The sequence below is a fragment of the Giraffa tippelskirchi genome, chromosome 4, assembly GCF_054371585.1.
Source record: "Giraffa tippelskirchi isolate mGirTip1 chromosome 4, T2T-mGirTip1v1.2.pri, whole genome shotgun sequence".
NCBI lineage: Eukaryota > Metazoa > Chordata > Mammalia > Artiodactyla > Giraffidae > Giraffa > Giraffa tippelskirchi.
Window position 1 is genome coordinate 32,985,420 of NC_137278.1, and position 22,903 is coordinate 33,008,322.

The 22,903-nt window shown below is 53.4% G+C and overlaps 1 protein-coding gene across 4 annotated transcripts; it reads left to right on the plus strand.

The window, feature by feature from the left end:
- The first annotated feature begins 54 nt into the window (after positions 1-54).
- Positions 55-21,826, plus strand: CAD (carbamoyl-phosphate synthetase 2, aspartate transcarbamylase, and dihydroorotase). 4 transcript variants are annotated; one of them, XM_081484121.1, is made up of 45 exons: positions 55-359; positions 586-725; positions 2,567-2,696; positions 3,423-3,565; positions 3,728-3,869; positions 4,056-4,227; positions 4,405-4,590; positions 4,763-4,875; positions 5,195-5,340; positions 5,582-5,713; positions 5,837-6,070; positions 6,196-6,417; positions 6,616-6,804; positions 7,031-7,155; positions 7,350-7,480; positions 10,386-10,498; positions 10,724-10,968; positions 11,186-11,432; positions 11,780-11,878; positions 12,068-12,292; positions 12,379-12,561; positions 12,751-12,969; positions 13,234-13,401; positions 13,973-14,155; positions 14,303-14,407; positions 14,848-15,087; positions 15,334-15,415; positions 15,682-15,848; positions 16,008-16,172; positions 16,316-16,447; positions 16,613-16,814; positions 17,154-17,344; positions 17,438-17,578; positions 17,761-17,862; positions 18,228-18,324; positions 18,599-18,649; positions 18,938-18,982; positions 19,095-19,264; positions 19,375-19,449; positions 19,969-20,181; positions 20,366-20,491; positions 20,695-20,850; positions 20,950-21,051; positions 21,237-21,331; positions 21,443-21,826. In XM_081484121.1, the coding sequence occupies exons 1-45, from the start codon at positions 278-280 to the stop codon at positions 21,543-21,545; spliced, it is 6,729 nt and encodes a 2,242-aa protein (XP_081340247.1). In that variant the 5' UTR covers positions 55-277; the 3' UTR covers positions 21,546-21,826. The 4 variants fall into 4 exon arrangements, 3 of the variants coding, with proteins under 3 accessions (XP_081340247.1, XP_081340248.1, XP_081340249.1); XR_014051777.1 differs by having other exon boundaries at positions 61-359; positions 18,599-18,660; XM_081484122.1 differs by lacking the exon at positions 18,599-18,649 and having other exon boundaries at positions 61-359.
- Positions 21,827-22,903: the final 1,077 nt, after the last annotated feature.

Here is a 22,903-nt window from a genome sequence, read left to right on the forward strand (position 1 = left end):
TAAGAAGAGGTGACCCAACCCGCTACCCGCCCTGCCCCCGCCCCTCACGCTCCCGGCCCCGCCCCTCACGCCGCCGGCTGCTTGCGCCGCCGCAGTCTGCCGCCGCCCAGAGCTCCTGGGCTCTTGCGCGGTTTACATAGCGCTTGGCTCTAGACAGCGGCAGGCGAGCCACGTGGATCGACTCCGGGCGCGCAGTTCTCTGGTGGTTCTAGCATCGACCGGGGCTTGCTGCGCTTTCCCGCTTCTCTGATCACCCCCGCATCTGAGCTCCGTCCCCATGGCCGCCCTGGTGTTGGAGGATGGGTTGGTCCTGCGGGGCCAGCCCTTCGGGGCCGCTGTGTCGACTGCCGGGGAAGTGGGTAAGCAAGTCCGGGCTGGCTGCCGACCTCATCTGTCTCTCTGATGCCCCTCTCTGCCCAGCCTGCTTTGCTCAGACCCCGCCATTTTCCCGCCTGCACACCACCTCCCCCGCCATTCCCCAGCCCGGCCCCCCCGTATCCCTACGGCCCAAGGGCATTCTCATCGCTCAGGGCAGTGCTCCGAAGGATGCCCTACCTAAACCCCAGCTCTGCCTCTTTCTTCCAGTGTTTCAAACCGGTATGGTCGGCTACCCCGAGGCCCTGAGTGACCCTTCCTACAAAGCACAGATCTTAGTGCTGACATACCCTCTGATCGGTAACTACGGCATCCCCCCAGATGAAGTGGATGAGTTCGGGCTCAGCAAGGTAGCCAACACCAATGCTTGCTCTACATTCCTTTTCAAATCAGTAGTTATTAACTGTTAGTGAAGACACTGCCATTCCGCTAGGCATTCTGGAGAAAGCAGATACACACTGAAGTGATAGACAGGCCCTGTGCACGGCTTGTTAGGTGCTTTGAGAGGCACAAAGTGCGGGACCAAGCCAAAGAGTCTGAGCTCCGATGAGGATCCAGTGAAGATTTTTGTGATGAGAGCTAAGATTTAAGAGTGTATAAATTAATGGGAAAGAGATTGGAATACAGGGTCACACCCTACTCAGTGATGGTAAGTCCTAGTTCCCCTACCAAAGCAATTAAGCTGATTATCATCTAAACCTGCTTTACTTACCTTGCCTCATTTTTTACCCCTTTTCAGTAGAGTTCTTAACATGTAGATAAGAAAACAGTTTGCTTCTCAGTGAAGTTTTCCTATTCTTCCCTCTCTGGAATTTGGAAACTAAGTTGCCCTCTGAGAGTTCAAGTAAAAAAACAAACCAACACAAGTTAATCACAGTCATCATAGCCTCAGTGCAGTATTCCTCAAAACTCACTATGTTCTGATACTAGGCTTACTGAGCCTTTAATTCTTCATATCCTTTCCCCATTCACCCTGACACTTAAGAGAAGAAACTCTAGGTAAAAGACATGCCTGTTATTCCAGAAAGAACCACTCCTCATCTCTACCTATGAATTCACTGTGTTCTAGTTTATAATGCATTATCTTGGTTAATTTACTTCAGTCTTCGGCTTTGTCAACTCTAGATACAATGTCAAAGTTGAGTTTATGCACTTGCAAAATTGAGGCCCTGAAAGAACCAAGATGAGTAAGGCCTCCAGGAGCCCCCAGCCCACCACTGATGCTGTTGCAGTATATATGCCATCAGTGTACGTCCAAGTGCAGATTCGACCATCTAGCCATGGAGGGTTCTGCCAGACGAGCCTTCACATCCCTAAAGAACAGTCTCAACATTCATCTTCCTTAAACCTTCTACCACTAAACAGATGTAATTTAAATATGCCACTTCCTCCCCAATAAACAGCCTGTTTCTCTACTTAGTTATTATAAGCTTATGTATTGAGGAACAAATTTGTTACTTTTTAAAATGATAATCCCCTATGGAGGGGTGTAATAATCATGCCTAGTATTCTACCCTGAGCCTTTATTTTTATTGAGTAAGGTACTATGCCTCTGCCTATTCTGTACTGTTTTTATTACACTCTGAGAATATGATCTTGTTTATCTACACTACCTTAATTTTCTGCTTCCCTGAGTAGCAAATTAACATCCTGAAGACAAGACCTTGTCTATTCGTGCTCATGCTTGCCCCCCAGCATCTTTTATAATACCTGGCATGAAGTGGGCCCTCTGTAAACTTCATTGACTACTATCATATGTCAGGTATTTGCTCTTGAGTTCATAGTTCTCTGATGAAGACAAATGAACACATTTGTAATACAATGTAAATAGCAAGACAAGTGGAAGTAAAGTGAGCTTAGATGAGTTCTAAGAAGGAGGCACAGCTGCAGTGGGTGAGAATGGGGGTGACTTCATGGAAAAGGAGATAAAAGAAACGGGAGGGAAAAGGAAAATGTCCTTTCAGTTATCACTGTCATATCAGTGCCATCAGGCACCCCAGGCCCATGTGTTCAGTGTTTCATATGGGAGGCAGCATTGCTGATAAAAGGCATGAGGTGCTTGGCTTGTTAAAGGAATGACGGGTCATTCACTGTGGCTGAAGTACAGGGTCCATGGCCCTCCAATGGGAAAAGATGGCTCGGGGAGGTATGTGGCCTTGGGTTCCTCACCGTGTCCTCCTTCCATCGACAGTGGTTTGAATCCTCGGGGATTCATGTGGCAGGACTGGTGGTGGGAGAGTGCTGCCCCACACCCAGCCACTGGAGTGCCGCCTGCACCCTGCATGAGTGGCTGCAGCAGCATGGCATACCCGGCCTGCAAGGTATGGTGCAAGCATTGCTAGGTCTGGATGGAACATAGGTACCCGGGTGGGAAAAATGAAGAGAAGTTCTCTGTGGACCCTTGGGACTTGAGTTGGGGGTTGTGATAGAATGTACCTGATTTGAAAGGTTTAGACTGGGGGAAGGAACTGAGCTCTCACTCAGATGGGAAATTTCAAGCATACAAAAGGAGAGAATAGGATAATGAATCCCCGGTTTCATCAGCTCAGGGCTAAACTTATTTCATCACCACTACTACAACTTCTGGATTATTTTGGAGCAAATCTCAGACATAATATTGTTTCATCTACCGAGAGTTCAATATCTATGAAAAAAGAACCCTTGTAAAAACATGATGACAATAACACTACCATACCTTTGAAAAATTAACAGTAATTCCTTAATATCAAATATCCGGGGAGTGTTTAAAATTTTTCCAGTTTTCTAATTATTTTTAAAATCTGTTTGGTAATATTTCTGTATTGTCATTTAGCGTGTTCTTTTGTCCCTTGGTATTACTTTCTGTAAACAGATCTGGGGTGGTGGTTCAATTCAGATGTGATACTTGGAGGCAAGAATATTTCATGGTGGGGTCCTTCTGGAAGGACAGCCCAGGATTTTGATGCCCAGAGGACAGCTGTGGGTGACTCGGGCTCTAGAATTGAAGTCTTAACTTCCTGCATGACAGCAGTGGGGGAGGGATCTCTCAGAGTCTGCTGTTTCCACAGGAGTGGACACTCGGGAGCTGACTAAGAAGCTGCGAGAGCAAGGGTCTATGCTGGGCAAGTTGGTCCAGGATGGGACAGAACCTTCAACCCTGCCCTTCTTGGACCCCAATGCCCGCCCCCTGGTGCCGGAGGTCTCCACTAAGGTACAGAGATAGAGTGGGAGAGTGTTTCATGCTAAGCACAGTAGTTATACTGTGTCCAGACTGGGTGTGAACACTTGAGGGAGAACTGGAAAAGGCCTCCAGAGTACAGATTGTGTGCACATTATACCTACTATTCACAGCTGTTAACCATTTATTCCTCAGGTTCCACGGGTATTCAATGCGGGGGGTACCCCTCGGATCCTTGCTTTGGACTGTGGCCTCAAGTATAATCAGATCCGATGCTTGTGCCAGCGTGGGGCTGAGGTCACTGTGGTACCCTGGGACCACACGTTAGACAGTCAAGGTGAGTAGCTTGGGTCTGTACGAGGCCTCAGACAAGTAGCATGGGTGGAAGATCTGGCCCTTGGTCCATCTGCTGAAAGTTAACGTGAGTTGCAGAGAAGAAGGGGGAGAGAAGGGCTTTTGCTCTAATGGTGTGTCTCTCTAGTTAAATTATAGATTTTGGCATCATCTTTTCTGCCCACTCCAGAGTATGAGGGTCTCTTCTTGAGTAATGGCCCTGGTGACCCTGCCTCCTATCCCAATTTGGTATCTGCACTGAGCCATGTTTTATCCGAACCAAACCCCCGACCTGTCTTTGGGATCTGTCTGGGACACCAGCTGTTGGCCTTAGCCATTGGGGCCAAGACTTACAAGATGAGGTAGGGGCACAAGGGGTGGGGAGTCTTGGGAATGAGAATAGAATAGAGTTGGTATTTATTAGTGTTGAAATTGGACTGGGGGGTGGTGAGAATCATGAGATCAGCCAGAGCTGGGTTTGGTGCAGGAGTGAAGGGAGGGTGAGAGGGGCCTGTGACTCAGGATGTTTCTGCCTCCAGATACGGGAACCGAGGCCATAACCAGCCGTGCTTGCTGGTGGGCTCCGGGCGCTGCTTTCTAACGTCCCAGAACCATGGGTTTGCTGTGGAAACAGACTCACTGCCAGCACACTGGCTTCCCCTCTTCACCAACGCCAATGATCACTCCAATGAAGGCATCATACATGAGAGCCTGCCCTTCTTCAGGTGAGCCCACGTGGTTCTGGCACAATGCTTGGATCTCTGCAGCTCTTAAGCCCACTGAGACTTGAAGATCAAAAAGGAAATCACAGCAGTGGGCCCCAGTCAGCATTCCCACTACCCGCCTTTGAGACCGCCAGTGACGATGGCAGTTTTCATGATCCCCTCTCTTCAACAGTGTCCAGTTTCACCCAGAGCATCAAGCTGGCCCTTCAGATATGGAACTTCTTTTTGACATTTTTCTGGAAACTGTGAAAGAAGCTGCAGCTGGGAACCCTGGGGGCCAGACAGGTAAGCACTTGAGTAGATCTAGGTTGGCGATCTAAGAACAGGCTCCAGGGTAGGCATAAGATGAACGTGCCTTGGGAAACTGAGAGATGTTTGGGAGGTTAGGCGGGAGGGGTGGGAAGGCAACCAAGCCAAAGTGATTCATTTATGCTTCTTCCATTCAAAGGAACTCCAGAGTCACAAGTCCTGGTTTCTGGTCCTGCCTCTGCCACTCATTAGAGGCATGACTTGTTCTGGTTTCTTCCGTAAAGTGAGAGGTTAATCTAGATGATCTCTCAGGTCTCGTTCAACTCTAATGTTTTGTCTTTCTTTCCCTCCATAGTTCGAGAGCGGCTGGCTGAGTGCCTGTGTCGCCCTGGAATTCCCACCCCAGGCTCTGGGCTTACAGCACCACGAAAGGTTCTGATTCTGGGCTCAGGGGGCCTCTCCATCGGCCAGGCCGGCGAGTTTGACTACTCAGGGTCTCAGGTAAAGTGTGTCCATTGCTGCCCCTCTGGGTGTGTGGCCCTCAGGATGAGTAGAGCTTAGGCATGAACATTGGTTGTAGGGAAGAAGTGACCCAGGCAAACTGGGGAATACACAGAAAGGTGAGGAGTCAATTATTAGGGACTGAGAGTCCGGGAAAGGGAGAAGAGGAAGAGAAATGCTGGTCTAAGACCAAAATCTTGCTTCTCTAGTCAAGGCTGATATGCCATCTTTATCCCTCTAGGCGATCAAGGCCCTGAAGGAGGAAAATATTCAGACATTGCTGATCAACCCTAACATCGCTACTGTGCAGACCTCACAGGGGCTGGCGGACAAGGTCTATTTCCTCCCCATAACACCTCACTACGTAACCCAGGTATGACTCAGGCGAGGCTGGACTGCAGAGAGGACCCACATGGGCCAGGTGATCCTGTGTCAATTCTGTGATCCGCTCCCTAACCCCAAGGTCTCAATGCCTGTTACTCCTCCCTCCCCCCAGGTAATACGTAATGAGCGCCCAGATGGTGTGTTACTGACTTTTGGGGGCCAAACAGCTCTGAACTGTGGTGTGGAGCTGACCAAGGCTGGGGTGCTCGCTCGGTACGGAGTCCGGGTCCTGGGCACACCCGTGGAGACCATTGAGCTGACTGAGGATCGGCGTGCCTTTGCCTCCAGGATGGCAGAGATCGGAGAGCACGTGGCCCCCAGCGAGGCAGCGAATTCTCTTGAGCAGGTTCAAGGGGTGGTGGGGGTAGACAGGTGGCGTTTCCTTGACTACATATTTTCTCTGGGCCCAGGAGCCCTCTGCACAACATGCAGTCAAGACCTAATCTGTTTCTTCATCTGTGCTCATTGTAGGCCCAGGCAGCTGCAGAGAGACTGGGGTACCCTGTGCTGGTACGCGCAGCCTATGCCTTGGGTGGCCTGGGCTCTGGCTTTGCCTCTAACAAAGAGGAGCTGTCTGCTCTCGTGGCCCCAGCTTTTGCCCATACCAGCCAAGTGCTGGTAGACAAGTCCCTGAAAGGATGGAAGGAGATTGAGTATGAGGTGGTGAGAGACGCCTATGGCAACTGTGTCACAGTGAGTGATGGAGGAGGGACAGTCATGTAAGGCAGGGTGGGCTGTTGTAAGAGCCTGGGCAGGGCTGAGATCTTTGAGAATTTGGTGTCCTAACACCCAGGATGGGTGCGTCTCCAGAGGCAATAGGACCCTGGGATGCAGCCTCCTGCTCTTCCTCACTCCCTATGGCGGTGACCTCATGGGCCCCTCCCTTCACAGGTGTGTAACATGGAGAACCTAGACCCACTGGGCATCCACACCGGGGAGTCCATCGTGGTGGCTCCAAGCCAGACACTAAATGACAGGGAGTACCAGCTACTGAGGCAGACGGCCATCAAGGTGACTCAGCACCTTGGAATTGTCGGGGAGTGCAACGTGCAGTACGCCCTGAACCCTGAGTCTGAGCAGGTGAGACTCCAGGCCGTGGGGCTGATACTCTGCTGCTGGAGCACCCTCTGTAATTTGAGGGCCTCTAGGCCAAGAAGCCTTTTAACCCTCCAGACCCTGGAGCAGACGCTAAGATTATTTTTGATAGGTTTGGGGCTTTATTGTCCTGCCTTTCTGAGACCTCTGCTTTCTGAGGCCTTCTAGGCCAGTTATCTGGTCACTCTGTCTCTGTTCTCTCTCTTTGCAGTACTACATCATTGAAGTGAATGCCAGGCTCTCTCGCAGCTCTGCCCTAGCCAGTAAGGCCACAGGCTACCCACTGGCCTATGTGGCAGCCAAGCTGGCTTTGGGCATCCCTCTGCCTGAACTCAGGTACAAGGATTGGGAAGAGATGGGGTGAGGGGGGTGGGGGTGAGATCGTGGGAGCTGGAAAAAAAAAAACGTTTATAGGACAAGTAATAGGAAAAGGACATTGGCCTGGGTGTGGGTAGGAACGCGCTATCTGCAAGCTCACCATTTACATCTCCTGCTCTGTCCTCCTGGCAACCCCACCTGATGTTCCCCAGGAACTCGGTGACAGGGGGAACGGCAGCCTTTGAACCCAGTCTGGATTACTGTGTGGTGAAGATTCCTCGCTGGGACCTCAGCAAGTTCCTCCGCGTCAGCACAAAGATTGGGAGCTGCATGAAGAGCGTGGGTGAGAGACACATCCCAAGAGACCCCTCCCCAGATCACCTCACAGGGTCCTACACATCCCAAGAACCTAGAATGTCATAGAGTCAGCTCCCTGGCATGTCCTTTCAGCTCTTGTGTGAGCAGCTTCTTGTGAGCAGTTTCTCAGAACTAATAGGGACATTTCCGACTAAGATAGTGGTTCTCCCCAGGGGCGAGGATCCAAGGCATCTGGAAATCCATACACAAGCTGCCTCTACTTCCCAGATGGCATGTCAGAAATCTTGGGATGGGGTGCTAGCCGTCAGACTCTCATCTCTCTTGTGTTACAAATGAGTAAGCAGGTGCCCACAGAAGGAAAGTGTGTGGCTGAGTAGAGGGCAGAGCCAAGAGCTGAAAACTGGATCTGTTGCTAGTTGCATGTTCCTCTGTTACACTGTGTTACCTGTCATGAGTGAGACCAGTTTCATGAAACTCCACCCACAGTGTTTCATAGCATTTTGCCTTTGGCCTCATCCCCAGGCTGTTAATGCCAGTGACAGTTTGTTCTCCATGCTTGTTTAAATACTGATGTTTCAAGGAAATGACTGCTGTTTGCTGTGAACTCTTCTAAGGCCAAGTCAGCACAGTGGCAGCCATGCCAAGTGTATCTCCTCTGGGCACTTCCTGCCATGGTCACTAAATTAAATTTTAAAAAAATTAATAATAATTAATTGATCTGGTGGCACTGGGTCTTAGTTGCAGCATGCAGGGTCTTTCTTTAGTTGTAGCATGCAAACTGTTTGTTGCATCATATGGGATCTCTAGTTCCCTGACCAGGGATCAAACCAAGGCCCCCTGCATTGGGAACATGGAGTCTTAGCTACTGGACCACTGGGGAAGTCCCTCAAATGTTTTTTAATACAATGTTTAAGATCAGAGCAGGATGTAAGAGAAATTTCATAGAAACAGGGACAATTAGTAATGAATGGATATGATGGTCAGCCTCCAGGCAGTGGTAAGAATTCTGGAATTGAGTTAGTATGCTTCCTTACAGTGACCCTTTCTTTAAGTTCCCTTAGTTTGTCCTCCACAACATTTCTACTAAAACAAGCAGGTGCACGTACCAAGCTGCCACCAGCTAAGGATAATAGCTCGGGGCTGGTGCACTGGGATGACCCGGAGGGATGGGATGGGGAGGGAGGTGGGAGGGGGATTCTGGAAGGGGAAAACATGTACACCCATGGTGGATTCATGTCAGTGTATGGCAAAACAAATACAATATTGTAAAGTTAAAAAATAGATAAATAAACTAATTTAAAATAAATTTAAAAAAATAGCTTTTTACTGTGCTCCAAATTTCCATTAACAGCAATAGTAGCCTTTAAACTTGTAAGTCTAAGCTCAGATATTACTTAACTTTTAGAAATCTTACAAGACTGCCAAGTTGTTCCTTCTGGAGATGAATTTCTGTTATGTGAAAATTATAATAAACATGGGAACGAAGCCATAAATTGTAGCTAAGAGAAGTGGATTGAAAATAGGACAATCAAAGATTGATTCCTAGATGAGAGATTTAAGTATTTTATATCTGAGTATTCTTAGAATTTGATCTTCCTTGGTAACTTTTTGTAACTTTTATTATACAAGTAAGATGCATGAATCATTGAGAAACTAGAAAAGGTAGTTTTACCAAAGAAGAGTAATCACCTATAATCTTGTCACACAGACATTAATTTGGGGTTTTATATGATTCTAGGATTTTTCTAGGCTTGCATGTGAGTGCGTTGGGTTTCTCTTTTACCCAAGATAAAAACTTTTGTAATATAACCACATTACAAAGAAATTGAACAAAATCACTCATCCTCTTCCTTAACACTACCAGTACCATCTTGATGTTTTTGAAAATTTTTTTAAAGAAAAAAATACTAGAATTGTAAATAGAAAAATACATTTGGTAGGAGATATTTGAAGACTCGAGGGTAAATTGTCAGAGGACATGAACAAACTTTATTGATGAGGACGTCAACAAGCAGGCCTGGGTGTAGGGGGGAAGCTTCCTCTTAGTAGTAGTTAGAAGAAATCTAGTTAAAATGAGAGAATTATTTTTACTTGTTGGCAAAAGTTGTTTTAAATGAGTATACACACTTCTTAAAAGATTGGTTAAATTTATATTGGGTTGGCCAAAAGCTTTGTTCAGGTTTTTCATAATAGCTTATGGAAAAAGCTAAACGAACATTTTGACCAACCCAATACTTTGTATTATAAAGCACAAACTTCTACAAAGCAATTAATACTTATCAAGGGCCAGAAAACTTACCTTGCCTATTGCCTATGCACTTCTGAAAATGTATCCTTAGGAGATAAACTAAATCCTAGACAGCATTACTGCCTTATTTACAGTGATGAACACTTCACAGCTAAATGTTCTTCAGTGAGTGAGCAGTCACTTTATGGTAAATCACACAAGAGTTAAACTGCTGGTAACAAAGTCACACACTAATGTGGGAAAAGCTTACAATGAGGGGAAAAGCAGGATAAATGTTTATGTAAACTATAATCTTGTATAAAACATTTGGAAGAAATACTCTAGAGTGGTAGTTGGAAATATGATTAACCCTGAGTGGATTCAAAGAGTAATGGGATCATCTTACTACCCAGACTTTAAAAAGTTTTAAAGGATGAGGCAGATTCCAGATTGCATCATCACAATGTGAATAAAGGAAACCAAATAAATGGATAACCATCAGTGATTGGGCCTCTGTGGTTGTTCCAATATCCACAAGAAAATGGTAGGGAGAAAAAGCTGCAAGTGTGAGATTCTCAATGAAACAACATAAATCCCATCACCATGGGCTTGAGAACCTCCCAGAGTTTTGACAGTAAACTACAGACATTCTGGGCATCACCAGTGCCCCCTGGCCCTCAATCCTCACATCATATTCCTCCAGGTGAAGTCATGGGCATTGGGCGTTCTTTTGAGGAGGCCTTCCAGAAGGCGCTACGCATGGTGGATGAGAACTGCGTGGGCTTTGATCACACGGTCAAGCCCGTCAGTGATAAGGTAAGTGGCTCCCCTACCCGTGACAGCACTTTCAAAATGTACCCTGCTTTAGCCCCCAAGCTTGTTACCAGTAATACTAGCACTAGTCACTAGTGGACTTAGCTGTGTTTTCACTTTGCTGAGAATTCTGTGGTTTCATTTCTCTTTATTAGGGGGATGTATCATTAGACTTATTTCTTTAGGTGAGGAAACTGAAGCTTAGCTTGTCTGCCCTCTCCCTGTTAGGAGTTGGAGACTCCAACAGACAAGCGCATCTTTGTGGTGGCAGCAGCCCTGTGGGCTGGCTACTCAGTGGATCGCCTGTATGAACTCACTCGCATCGACCGCTGGTTCCTGTACCGGATGAAGCGGATCATAGCACATACCCAGCTGCTGGAGCAACACCGTGGACAACCTTTGCCCCCATACCTGCTGCATCAGGCCAAGCGCCTTGGCTTCTCAGACAAGCAGATTGCCCTCGCTGTCCTCAGGTCAGGGATGGTGGGAGGACCTCAGGCTGAGAACCTGGGGCAGAGAACCTTTGTACTCCTGAGGGGCTCTCAGGAGGAAAGGTGTGGAGGGTGGGTGTTGGAGGCTACTGCCCTTCATCCCTGGGATATTCCTTTCTGATCCCTCCCTTGGATCTCTGCCCTCTGCTGGGGCCATTCCCCTCTCCCACGGCCTATGTTTCTGACCCTTCTCCTTTAGCACAGAGCTGGCTGTTCGCAAGCTGCGTCAGGAACTAGGGATCTGCCCAGCAGTGAAGCAGATTGACACAGTTGCAGCTGAGTGGCCGGCCCAGACAAATTACTTGTACCTGACATACTGGGGTACCACCCATGACCTCAGCTTTCGAACACCTCATGTCCTGGTCCTTGGCTCTGGCGTCTACCGTATCGGCTCCAGCGTCGAGTTTGACTGGTGTGCCGTGGGCTGCATCCAGCAGCTCCGAAAGGTCTCCAAGCTCGTCTTTCATACGGTTCCCTCTGCTGTACTGATCAGCTTCCGCAGCCGCCTTCCACCCACACTCGATCCTGGCACTTCCTATTCATTGCTACGCCTCACATCTACCATAGGGCTTTAATGGGGTTGGGGGTCCCTTAGGCCGTCCTGTGCCCTACATGTGATTCCTCTCCAGAACTCCGTGTCTACTTTTCCAGTACCTTCCCTCCCAAGGCAGGCATCCTGTACAGCAATTTCAGAGACAGCCAAGGTGGTACTCTCTGAAGTAGGGACTTGGGCTTCCTTTCCTCATGCTGCCCATGCACCTAATTGCTGAGTATCCTTCCCCTCCTATCGCAGATGGGGTATAAGACTATCATGGTGAACTACAACCCAGAGACAGTCAGCACCGACTACGACATGTGTGACCGACTCTACTTCGATGAAATCTCTTTTGAGGTGAGACGGGTGAAGGCCGCCTGTGAGCCTGGGTGGCCTGTCAAGTAGGAGCGGCTGGCGAACCTCAGACTCTTTGGAACTTCTGAGTTTTGAGAGGGTTTGGGTGAAGGATGCAGGGTGGTGAGCAAGAAGGCTCAGGCCCCTGACCCTATCTGTTAACCACCACCTGTTTCTCCTCCTTTACTGCAGGTAGTGATGGACATCTATGAGCTGGAGAACCCTGAAGGTGTAATCTTGTCCATGGGTGGGCAGCTACCCAACAACATGGCCATGGCTTTGCATCGGCAGCAGTGTCGGGTTCTGGGCACCTCCCCGGAAGCCATTGACGCGGCTGAGAACCGTTTTAAATTCTCCCGGCTCCTGGACACCATTGGTATCAGCCAACCTCAGTGGAGGGAGCTCAGTGACCTAGAGGTGGGCTGGGGCCTGCTGGGGGGCTGGAGGCCGGATTGCATCATGGGTGAGCATGCGCAACACAGCTAAGCTCCCTGTGCCCTTAGTCTGCTCGCCAGTTCTGCCAGACCGTGGGGTACCCCTGTGTCGTGCGCCCCTCCTATGTGCTGAGCGGTGCTGCTATGAATGTGGCCTACACCGATGGGGACCTGGAACGCTTCTTGAGCAGTGCAGCAGCTGTCTCCAAGGAGCACCCCGTGGTCATCTCCAAGTTCATCCAGGAGGCCAAGGTGGGAGGCTGCAGATGAGTCTCTGAAGGCAGGCTTTCAGCCACAGAGGCGACTCCCCCGTCTCTGGTCTGGGAAGGACGGGTTGTGCCAGGGCTCTTAAAGGCAGGGAAGATTCCTGCAGGGGCAAGTGAGACAAGGAAATGGCCCTTGCTGTTCACCACTTTTACCCGTGCACCTCGCCCCCACTAGGAGATTGACGTGGATGCTGTGGCTTGTGATGGTATGGTGGCAGCTATCGCCATCTCTGAACACGTGGAGAATGCGGGTGTGCATTCAGGTGATGCCACGCTGGTGACCCCGCCGCAGGACATCACTGCCAAAACCCTGGAGCGGATCAAAGCCATTGTGCACGCTGTGGGCCAGGAGCTACAGGTCACGGGACCCTTCAATCTGCAGCTCATTGCCAAGGTAGTAAGAGGGGGCTAAAGAAAGGGACCTGAGGGCCATGGCACCTCCTTGTTCTGTGCTGGCCACTGTGCTAGGGAACCCTCATCGGGGGAGGAGAGCTGGAGGGGCAGGGTCACATCTCAGGCCCGCAATGTTTGTGACAGTCAACCTGCCCCCTGTCCTGGTTTGATGACCATCAGAACGATGAGTGAGGGGAAGACCTGATTCACTGGGGTGGTGTCACAAGCCCACTTGCAGAGGCCTGACCAATCTGTGTCTGTCCAGGACGACCAGCTGAAAGTCATTGAATGCAACGTGCGTGTGTCTCGCTCCTTCCCCTTCGTCTCCAAGACACTAGGTGTGGACCTAGTAGCCTTGGCGACACGGGTCATCATGGGGAAAGAAGTGGAGCCTGTGGGGCTCATGACTGGCTCTGGAGTTGTAGGGGTAAAGGTAAGGAAGATTGAAGCCCCAGGTTAGCCATCAGCAGGGAGACAGATAGCGGGAGGGAGTTCACCTGCTGCCCAAGCTATGTGTCCATCGATGTATAAAGCGAACACCTCCTGTGGGCAAGGCCTCCCTGGGCGGTCAGGGCAGTAAGATGGCCCTCCCTCCTGAGGAGCGTCCACTCTAGTGATGGGAGGCAAGAGAAGTCGGGTCCCAAACAGCTTGTTTCTAGAACAGCATGTGATAAACCTCCAGAGTAAAGACCCAAACGAAATGCTCACGGAGGTGCCACTTCCACAGAGGGTGACCAGGGAAGACTCAAGGAAAGAGGTGGTGTTTGGACTGAGCCTTGGAGTACAGTCAAGATTTGAGATTTGCCGAGCTTGTTGAGGAAGTGTTCCAAGGCAAGGGAGTAGCCTCGTGGAGGCCAAGGGAAGCGCAAGCATGTTTGGGAAGTAGCCAACGATTGGCAGCACGGGGAAGGCTCACCCCCTGTCTGGAGAAGGCCGAGAGAGGGGATCATGGCCACCCTTCCTGGTGCAGGGATCTGGGCTGCTCTCACCTCCTGCTCCCTCAGGTGCCCCAGTTCTCGTTCTCCCGCCTGGCGGGGGCTGATGTGGTGCTGGGTGTGGAGATGACCAGTACCGGGGAAGTGGCCGGATTTGGGGAGAGCCGCTGCGAGGCCTACCTCAAGGCCATGCTCAGCACTGGTTTTAAGATCCCCAAGAAGAACATCTTGCTGACCATTGGCAGCTATAAGGTAAGAACCCACGTGGGGGCTGGTGAGGTGGAGGGTAGGGTGGACGCCTGAAGAGGCGAAGGGGGTACAGATGGCCATGGCTCCCTGGGCCAGGGCTAACTTGAAGTGGAGGACAGGAGAAACACAACCTCATCCTCCTTTCTTCAGAACAAAAGTGAGTTGCTCCCAACTGTGAGGCTGCTGGAGAGCCTGGGCTACAGCCTCTATGCCAGCCTGGGCACCGCTGACTTCTACACAGAGCATGGCGTCAAGGTATGGGGTGCCCCCCTCCCAACTGCCCACCCTCTGAGATGTGAGAGCACCCAGGATTCTCTCCCTGTTTTCCCTGCTTTCCATGTCATTGTACAAATCATCTGTTCCACGTAGAACAGTAGAGTGTACAGAAAACAAGAGAAAAAAATCCCTCGTGATCTCTCCACCACTGTTAACATTCTGGCATATTTCCTTCCATAATTTCCTCTCTCTGTGTATTGTGTGAGCTCCATACTGCAGAATCCTTGGTAACCATAGTGTAGAGATTTTCGTGTCAAGAAAAATGCTTTGCCTGCAGCAAAGTGAAGTGGGCTGGTCCCCCTCCTGTGGGTCCTCAGTTTCTTCCTCATGGGCTCCTCGGCCACCTCCCCACTCCCTTCAAGCTGGCCTCCTGGACCCTGCCAGGCTCAGGTTGCTCTGGTCTTGTCTCTGGGCCACAGGTGACGGCTGTGGACTGGCATTTTGAAGAGGCAGTGGATGGAGAGTGCCCACCACAGCGAAGCATCTTGGAGCAGCTTGCTGAGAAAAACTTTGAGCTCGTGATTAACCTGTCCATGCGTGGGGCTGGGGGCCGGCGTCTCTCTTCGTTCGTCACCAAGGGGTACCGCACCCGGCGTCTGGCTGCTGACTTCTCCGTGCCCCTCATCATTGATATCAAGTGCACCAAACTGTTTGTGGAGGTAACTGAGACCCCGGGCGCTGGGACTGGGGCAGCCAGTGTCAGCAAGGGAGGGGGCAGAAGTGAGCATGTTCTGGACCCAGGAATCTCTCCATGGAGCAGCCTCGCTAGTCATCAAGCTTTGTGGCTGCAAAGAGAGAGCATGGGTGTAGAGAGGCAGGAGCCTGGTTTATGGGAAAACCCAAGCCCCATCTGTAGCTCCCAGGCTGCCCTTCAATCTTTGCTGACCCTGGTTTTCCACCTGCAGGCACTGGGACAGATCGGGCCAGCCCCTCCTTTGAAGGTGCACGTTGACTGCATGACCTCCCAGAAGCTCGTGCGGCTACCTGGTAAGTGCATCTCAGGAGAGAACCTGGCTCCTGGACATCGGTAGGGGTTGCGGTGAAGGACGGCCATGGGCCCCACTCCACCCTGGACTGTTCAGAGTGAGAAGGCCCCAGAATCTTCCTCACTCTGAGCTCTTTATTCTCCAAGATGTCCTTGACTGACGAGCCTCGCCACCTCTCACTGGTGTCAGTCGCTGCTTATTTTCCCACCTTGATGCCCTTCGAGTCTCTGACTCTCCCTCCAACCTGCTGCCTGTGTGTTCTCCCAGGATTGATCGATGTCCATGTGCACCTGCGGGAACCAGGGGGGACACACAAGGAGGACTTTGCCTCGGGCACAGCTGCTGCCCTGGCTGGGGGCGTCACCATGGTGTGTGCCATGCCTAATACCCGGCCTCCCATCACCGACGCCCCTGCCCTGGCCCTGGCGCAGAAGGTGAGCCCCAGTTCTCCTGCTTGCTGGTGACCCACATCCCCCACCTGCCTCCCCCACCTCCCTGTACCCAGCTCCCTCTGCCCCTCCCCAGGGGCCAGGCCACGTGAGCCAGGCTGGCACAGGTGCCGGCAGGCCCTATCTTGAATGTATCCCCTCCAGCTGGCAGAGGCTGGCGCCCGCTGTGACTATGCCTTATTCCTCGGAGCCTCATCAGAAAATGCAGGGACCCTGGGCACCGTGGCTGGGTCTGCTGCGGGGCTGAAGCTCTACCTCAACGAGACCTTCTCTGAGCTGCGGCTGGACAGTGTGGCCCAGTGGATGGAGGTAGGGGGTGGGCAGGGGAGGGGCCAGCCAGCTAGTACCCCTGGTTTGAGGGCCCCCTCACAGCAGGCTGGCAGCAGTGCAAGTCGGGAGCCCCACAAGGGCTCGGGTGCTGCAGGGTCCTGGAACCTTCTTCCTGTCCCCAGCACTTCGAGACGTGGCCGTCCCACCTCCCCGTCGTGGCCCACGCCGAGCGGCAGAGTGTTGCGGCCATCCTCATGGTGGCCCAGCTGACCCAGCACTCGGTGCACATCTGTCACGTGGCGCGGAAGGAGGAGGTGAGAGCCCCATAGGCACCCCTGTGGCTTTCCCAGTGACTCCAGGTGATCACGATGGTCCTTGGGGGCCGCATGACTTTCCGGGAGGGGAGGTTGGCTGCAGGGACTGTGCAGGTCAGGGCCTCAAGGGACCCCCCTCCTCAAGGTCTCCCCGCTCTCCCCCAGATCCTGCTGATTAAAGCTGCGAAGGCGCAGGGGCTGCCAGTGACCTGTGAGGTGGCACCCCACCATCTGTTCCTGAGCCACGATGACCTGGAGCGTCTGGGGCCTGGGAAGGGGGAGGTTCGGCCCGAGCTTGGCTCCCGGGAGGACGTGGAAGCCTTGTGGGAGAACATGGCCATCATTGACTGCTTTGCCTCTGACCATGGTGAGAGGGCCTGGGACGTACCCCCTGACCAGGGGATCTGGGCCAGGACCTTGGGCTCCATGAGGCCTGGGCTTGGTCTGGGTGGGACGCCAACCAAGTTCCTGGTCTGTCATAGGCGCTTGATAGGTATTTACTGAGAATGAGCAAGTGAGGAAACAGTAAATGAGAGAATCTAGGTGGAAGGTGTGGGCCCCGAAGATAGCAGCAGTCCCAGCTTTCCTATCTTCAGATTCCCAGGAGAAGCTAGGGTCGGGGTTGGTAGCAAGGCCCTTCCTGGTGGAATGTGTGACTCCCCAGGCGTGGAGGCCACTGTCCTGAGGGTGGTGCTCTCTCCTCCAGCCCCCCACACCGTGGAGGAGAAGTGTGGGCCCCGGCCTCCCCCCGGCTTCCCGGGGCTGGAGACCATGCTGCCCCTGCTGCTGACGGCAGTGAGCGAGGGCCGGCTCAGCCTGGACGACGTGCTGCAGCGACTGCACCACAACCCTCGGCGCATCTTCCACCTGCCCCCCCAGGAGGACACCTATGTGGAGGTGCAGGGTGGGGCCAGGGGCAGGCGGGGCTCTCCAGTCCTGGGAGAGGTTGCACACGGCACCCGTGCCCAGCATGACCTATGATTCTGGCAGGTGGATCTGGAGCACGAATGGACAGTCCCCAGCCACATGCCCTTCTCCAAGGCCCACTGGACACCCTTTGAAGGGCAGAAGGTGAAGGGCACCGTCCGCCGTGTGGTCCTGCGTGGGGAGGTGGCCTATATTGACGGGCAGGTATGTGTGTGGCCCAGGCCCAAGCAGTCGTGACCTGCTGGGTGCCATTCTCTTCCCACCCCAGCAGGTCTGCGTGGTCCCACTACCCCTCCGGGCGCAGATCTCCAGGGCATCTTTTCTGCTCGCCAGCTTCCACCTCTTGCCTGCCTGGCTCACTTGCCCTCCCTGCCTCCTGTCCACAGGTGCTGGTGCCACCAGGCTATGGACAGGATGTCCGCAAGTGGCCACAGGGCGCTGTTCCACAGCTCACGCCCTCGGCCCCGGCTGCCAGTGAACTAACCACGGTAATTTTCAGGGCTGGGTGGCGGGCATGGGGGTATAGTCAGGGGCAGGTATAAACAGCGCAAACGTTTTAATTGGTGGTTCAGGAGCAATGGAAGGTTCGTCACTTAACAGTTAAAATCCTCACCACCTACCCTGTCTACTGCAAATTAACTCTCAGTTTAGGAGGCTTCCTGCGGGAAACACTAATCCATTAACCCAACCAGAGAGAAATCTTGAAGATGCCAGTGGGCCCACCCCCACTGGGGGCAGCTCAGTGGGAGAGCAGGTTGATGGGACATGATGGAGTGGACAGGAGGCAGTTTGGCTTTTCTTGAGGGACCGAACTTGAGGAGGGTCATGTCACTACCCGGTGTTGTCTCTCCAGACCCCGGAGAGGCCACGCCGGGGCGGCCCAGCACTCCCAGACGGCCGCTTCCACCTGCCCCCCCGGATCCACCGAGCCTCCGACCCAGGTTTGCCAGGTGAGAGAAAGATCCTGTGACTCGGCGGGCGGGGCTGCTGGACCTAGACACGTGCAGGGACGGGCTCCTCTTCCCCCCAGTGTCCCAGGTGGCCCAAGTTTGGGGGCTCCGTGGCCTCAGAGCTATTCCAGTCCCTCCATCCACTTCCCTTGTCCTTCCCACCGCCCCCATCCTCGTCTCACCCCCCATGCCCCCCTGTGCCTAAATCAGCCCACCCAGCGTGAGGTAGGCATCCCCCAGCTTCTTCTCACAGGCCCTTTTTTGTTGTGGGCAGCTGTTTTCCTCCGCCCGGGAGCTGGGACCCCATGGGGCAGCAGAGCGTGGGGTAAAATCCAGGTTGTTGGTTGCTGTGGGCCTGGCTGCCCCCTTTGCCTAGAATCCCTTTGCCAGCTGGGAGGGTCCCGGGAGGGCACCGCTGATCACACCCAACAGCCCCTGTGGGAAATCATGGGTCCGCACCCAGGGCTGCCACCCCTGCCCTCAGCTAACCTACTGCTGCTACCGTGGTGTGAGTTGGTTTAACACAGACACTGTGATCCAGAGTCCTGGGAAGCTGGGGCTCTTCACACAACCCAGCTGCAGGTTTACATCTGTCCTCTCGCCCTGTTTGTAGCTGAGGAGCCAAAGGAGAAGACTTCCCGGAAGGCAGCTGAGCCAGGTGAGAGACTGCCCTGAGCACACGCTCGCTCACCTTTGGGGACCTCTCTGATCTGGCCTGGGTAGGAGGAACCCTCTGACCAGCCTCTTCTGCCACGCCCCTCACTCTGCAGAGCTGATGGGAACCCTTGATGGCATCTGCTACCCTCCACCACCAGTACCTAGACAGGCGTCACCCCAGAACCTGGGGACCCCTGGCCTGCTGCACCCCCAGACCTCACCCCTGTTGCACTCACTAGTGGGCCAACATATCCTGTCCGTCCAGCAGTTCACCAAGGATCAGGTGCCTGGGGGAGGGAGGAGGGGGCCACCCGGAGCTGTGAGGATCTGGAGAGCTGGGGCCAGGAGCCCTGGGGGCCACACCCTTTCCAGCTGACTCGGGATTTTTCTCAGATGTCTCACCTGTTCAACGTGGCACACACACTGCGCATGATGGTGCAGAAGGAGCGGAGCCTCGACATCCTCAAGGTCAGGGTCAGGGCTGTGGGCTGGGGATGCAGGCGCAGTAGGTAGGGCTCCATAACTAGTCAGAGGGGTCTCCCTCCCCTGCCTTGGGTCCCCCCATGGGAGTCCCCACCCTCCATAGGTAAGCCCTGCTCTGGTGGTCCCGCCACTCTAGGCTGTCCCCGTGGTGGTCCTCCTCTGATCAGTATGCAGCTGACTTGCAAGCCCTGAGTGCCAGCACACAGGCCCAGTAACCCAACCCTTTGGTTGGTACTGATGTCTTCGTGGGAGAGAACTGGGTATTTCCTCTCCCAGAGAACAAATGTCTCATTCAGACGCTTAACAGTAGCTTTTTGGAGGCAGACCTTTAGCTCAGAGGAACACCCTGGTGGAGATGCCAGGGCTCCAACAGGTCACGGGGAGGTTTGGGGGAAGGGTTCTCTTGGCACTCCTCTAGCACACGTTGAGGAAGCAGGCAGCAGCTCATGTGCTTCCCAGGATGGACACAGTTACACACACACACATATGCATCTCGCCTCCCAGGGGAAGGTAATGGCCTCCATGTTCTACGAGGTGAGCACGCGGACCAGCAGCTCCTTTGCAGCAGCCATGGCCCGGCTCGGGGGCTCCGTGCTCAGCTTCTCGGAAGCCACATCCTCCGTCCAGAAGGGCGAGTCCTTGGCTGACTCGGTACAGACCATGAGCTGCTATGCCGACGTCGTTGTGCTGCGGCACCCCCAGCCCGGGGCAGTGGAGGTGAGGCCAGCCTCTGCGCCAGGGCAGGATCGATTGGGCGGGACCCAGAGACACTTCCTGTGACTGCAGGTCTCAGGTGGGGCCAGATGGGTGAGGGGACCCAGGAGAAGTGGGACTGCGGTGGGGAGTGGGGGTCCCTGAGACTCAGAAGAAAGGATTCTCCTTCTTTGTCTCCATGTCATAGTTGGCAGCCAAGCACTGCCGGAGGCCAGTGATCAACGCCGGGGACGGGGTTGGAGAGCACCCCACCCAGGCCTTGCTGGACATCTTCACCATCCGAGAAGAGCTTGGGACTGTCAACGGCATGACGGTGAGGGTGCAGGCGGGGCTCGGAGGCCTGCCCTGGGACGGTCTAGAGAGGGAGGCAAGTGGGAAGTAGTTTCTGCATTTCAGGGCCTGTTGCATCAAGGAGGCCTCCATTCTGGTCCTGAGGCTGAAAGCTTCAAAACGGGGGTGGGGGTGTGCTCAGTCTGGGGGCCTTCTTGGTGACGGGCTGCCCCCAACCCCACCCAGATCACGATGGTGGGCGACCTGAAGCATGGCCGCACGGTGCATTCACTGGCCTGCCTACTCACCCAGTACCGCGTCAGCCTGCGCTATGTGGCGCCCCCAAGCCTGCGCATGCCCCCCGACGTGTGGGCCTTCGTGACCTCCCGTGGCACCAAACAGGTCAACCACTGGGAGGCCTCCCATGGTGGGTGGGGAGGGACCTGGGTTGGGCAGTCAGTGCCGGCACCATGCTCACCCCGGCTGGGCCTCACCATCTAGGAGGAATTTGAGAGCATCGAGGAGGCGCTGCCTGACACTGATGTGCTCTACATGACTCGCATCCAGAAGGAGCGCTTCGGCTCCACCCAGGAGTATGAAGCAGTAAGTGCAAAGCAGGGAGGAACAGTGCGGGGTGTAGCTGCTGGCATTCCAGACTAGCAGCCAGAAAGGCTGGGCCCCTCAGTTGTGATAACTGCCTCCGGGGACTGGCGGTAGAGGCCCAGGCTCCGTGGGCTCGTAGCCACCGCGGCCCTGAGGTGCTTACAGGGTCCCCTCCCTCCCCACAGTGCTTCGGCCAGTTCATCCTCACTCCGCACATCATGACCCGGGCCAAGAAGAAGATGGTGGTGATGCACCCAATGCCCCGTGTCAATGAGATCAGGTGACATGGCATCAAGATTGGGGCTGTTCTTGGGGGCACGGAGGCGGGGGCCTGCACTCAGTCCCTTTCAGGCTGTCTTGGGCAGTGCAGTAACACTTCCTTCTCTTGCAGTGTGGAGGTGGACTCAGACCCCCGAGCAGCCTACTTCCGCCAGGCAGAGAACGGCATGTACATCCGCATGGCTCTGTTGGCCACTGTGCTGGGTCGCTTCTAGGGCCCGACCCCTCAGCCTCTGCTCAGGCCCAGCTGCTGGGCATGGGATCTCGTGCCATCCACAGAGGCTGCACCCTTAGTAGCTGCTCTGGGGCATCCAAATAGTCCTTGTGCTCAGATGCACACACATGGGGACCACGCTTCAGACACTGGACTGAACTGGAGCCATCAAGCATGGAGGTGGGGCGGCAGGGGCTGGGGCCCAGTCAGCCCATCTCCCTTCTTGCACCTCAAATCTGTATAGTTACTTTTCCACTGACTTAATAAAGCAGCTGAGCTGCCTCTGCTTCTTGCTTCCTTGAGTATATCCTGGCTCTAGCAGAGGATCCTAAGTCCAATAGGCAGAGCTTTCTTCTAGAAAATGAGAAGAGTTTCTCAAATACAAGAGCACCTTGCTGGGCAAGCCCCTGTTTTGGCCAAGGGAGCAGGCAGGCCCCCATTTTCAGAGTGGTGGCTCTTGGAGGCTCTGGGCAGGAACATGCCATTCTCTCCGTGCCGCTGAGGCCTGTGCTCCACTGATCCACGTCTGGCCCTCCTTCCTCCATTCAGGTGCGTGAGTCATGGGGAGTGGAGGGCTGAGCATCCAGGCCTTGATGATGAGGTTCATTCTCCTCTAGACCAGTGGTCCCCAACCTTCCTGGCACCAGGGACCACCAATTTCGTGGAAGACAATTTTCCCATGGTGGGGAGTGGGGGGTGGGGATGGTTTCAGGATGATTCAAGCATACTACATTTATTGTGTACTTCAATGCCACCAATCAAGAAGGTACTGGTCCATGACCAGGAGTCTGGGAGCCCCTGCTGAAAGCCTTTATTCTCTGCTCTGTTCAGTCCTCTCCTCAGGGGCTCAGGTGGCCACTGCATCCTCAGAACCTCAGCTGCCATCCCTGGGAGGAGCACCACACACACCCCCAACCCCACCCCTGAAACCTACTCTCCCTGGGAGACCACCTCGCTGGATTTTTTAGGCTGGACTAGGTCAGGGGTGCTAAGGCACACTTTGGCTGCAGAACCCTGGGCTAAGGGGGTTGGGGAAATGTGTGAACTGTTCCATTCCATGAACTTCAGTAGCATTAAAGAAATTTCTGGATCCAACAGGCTAACTTAGTACCCTCTGGGTACAAAACACCATGTGCAGTGGGAGTATAAGGACAAACAAGGTAGTTGTCACCCTCAACTTTGAGGCCTCTTAGATAGTGAGACATCCAATGAGTTTGGATGACCGATTGAATTGGCACACGATGGTCCAAACGGCTCTAATGTTCAGGAAGAACCTGCTTTGGGCAAAGAGCTGTTAGCAAGTTTCAGAGATGGGAAAAGGAGACAGAACTCATTTTTTGAAAACAGCATAAGCAGGAA

Coding starts and splice junctions, on each gene's coding strand:
- CAD (XM_081484121.1), top strand. CDS start 278: ATGGCCGCCCTGGTGTTGGAGGATGGGTTGGTCCTGCGGGGCCAGCCC. Junction 6,071..6,195: donor CAGCGAATTCTCTTGAGCAG/GTTCAAGGGGTG, acceptor TGCTCATTGTAG/GCCCAGGCAGCTGCAGAGAG. Junction 16,815..17,153: donor CTGCTTTGCCTCTGACCATG/GTGAGAGGGCCT, acceptor TCTCTCCTCCAG/CCCCCCACACCGTGGAGGAG.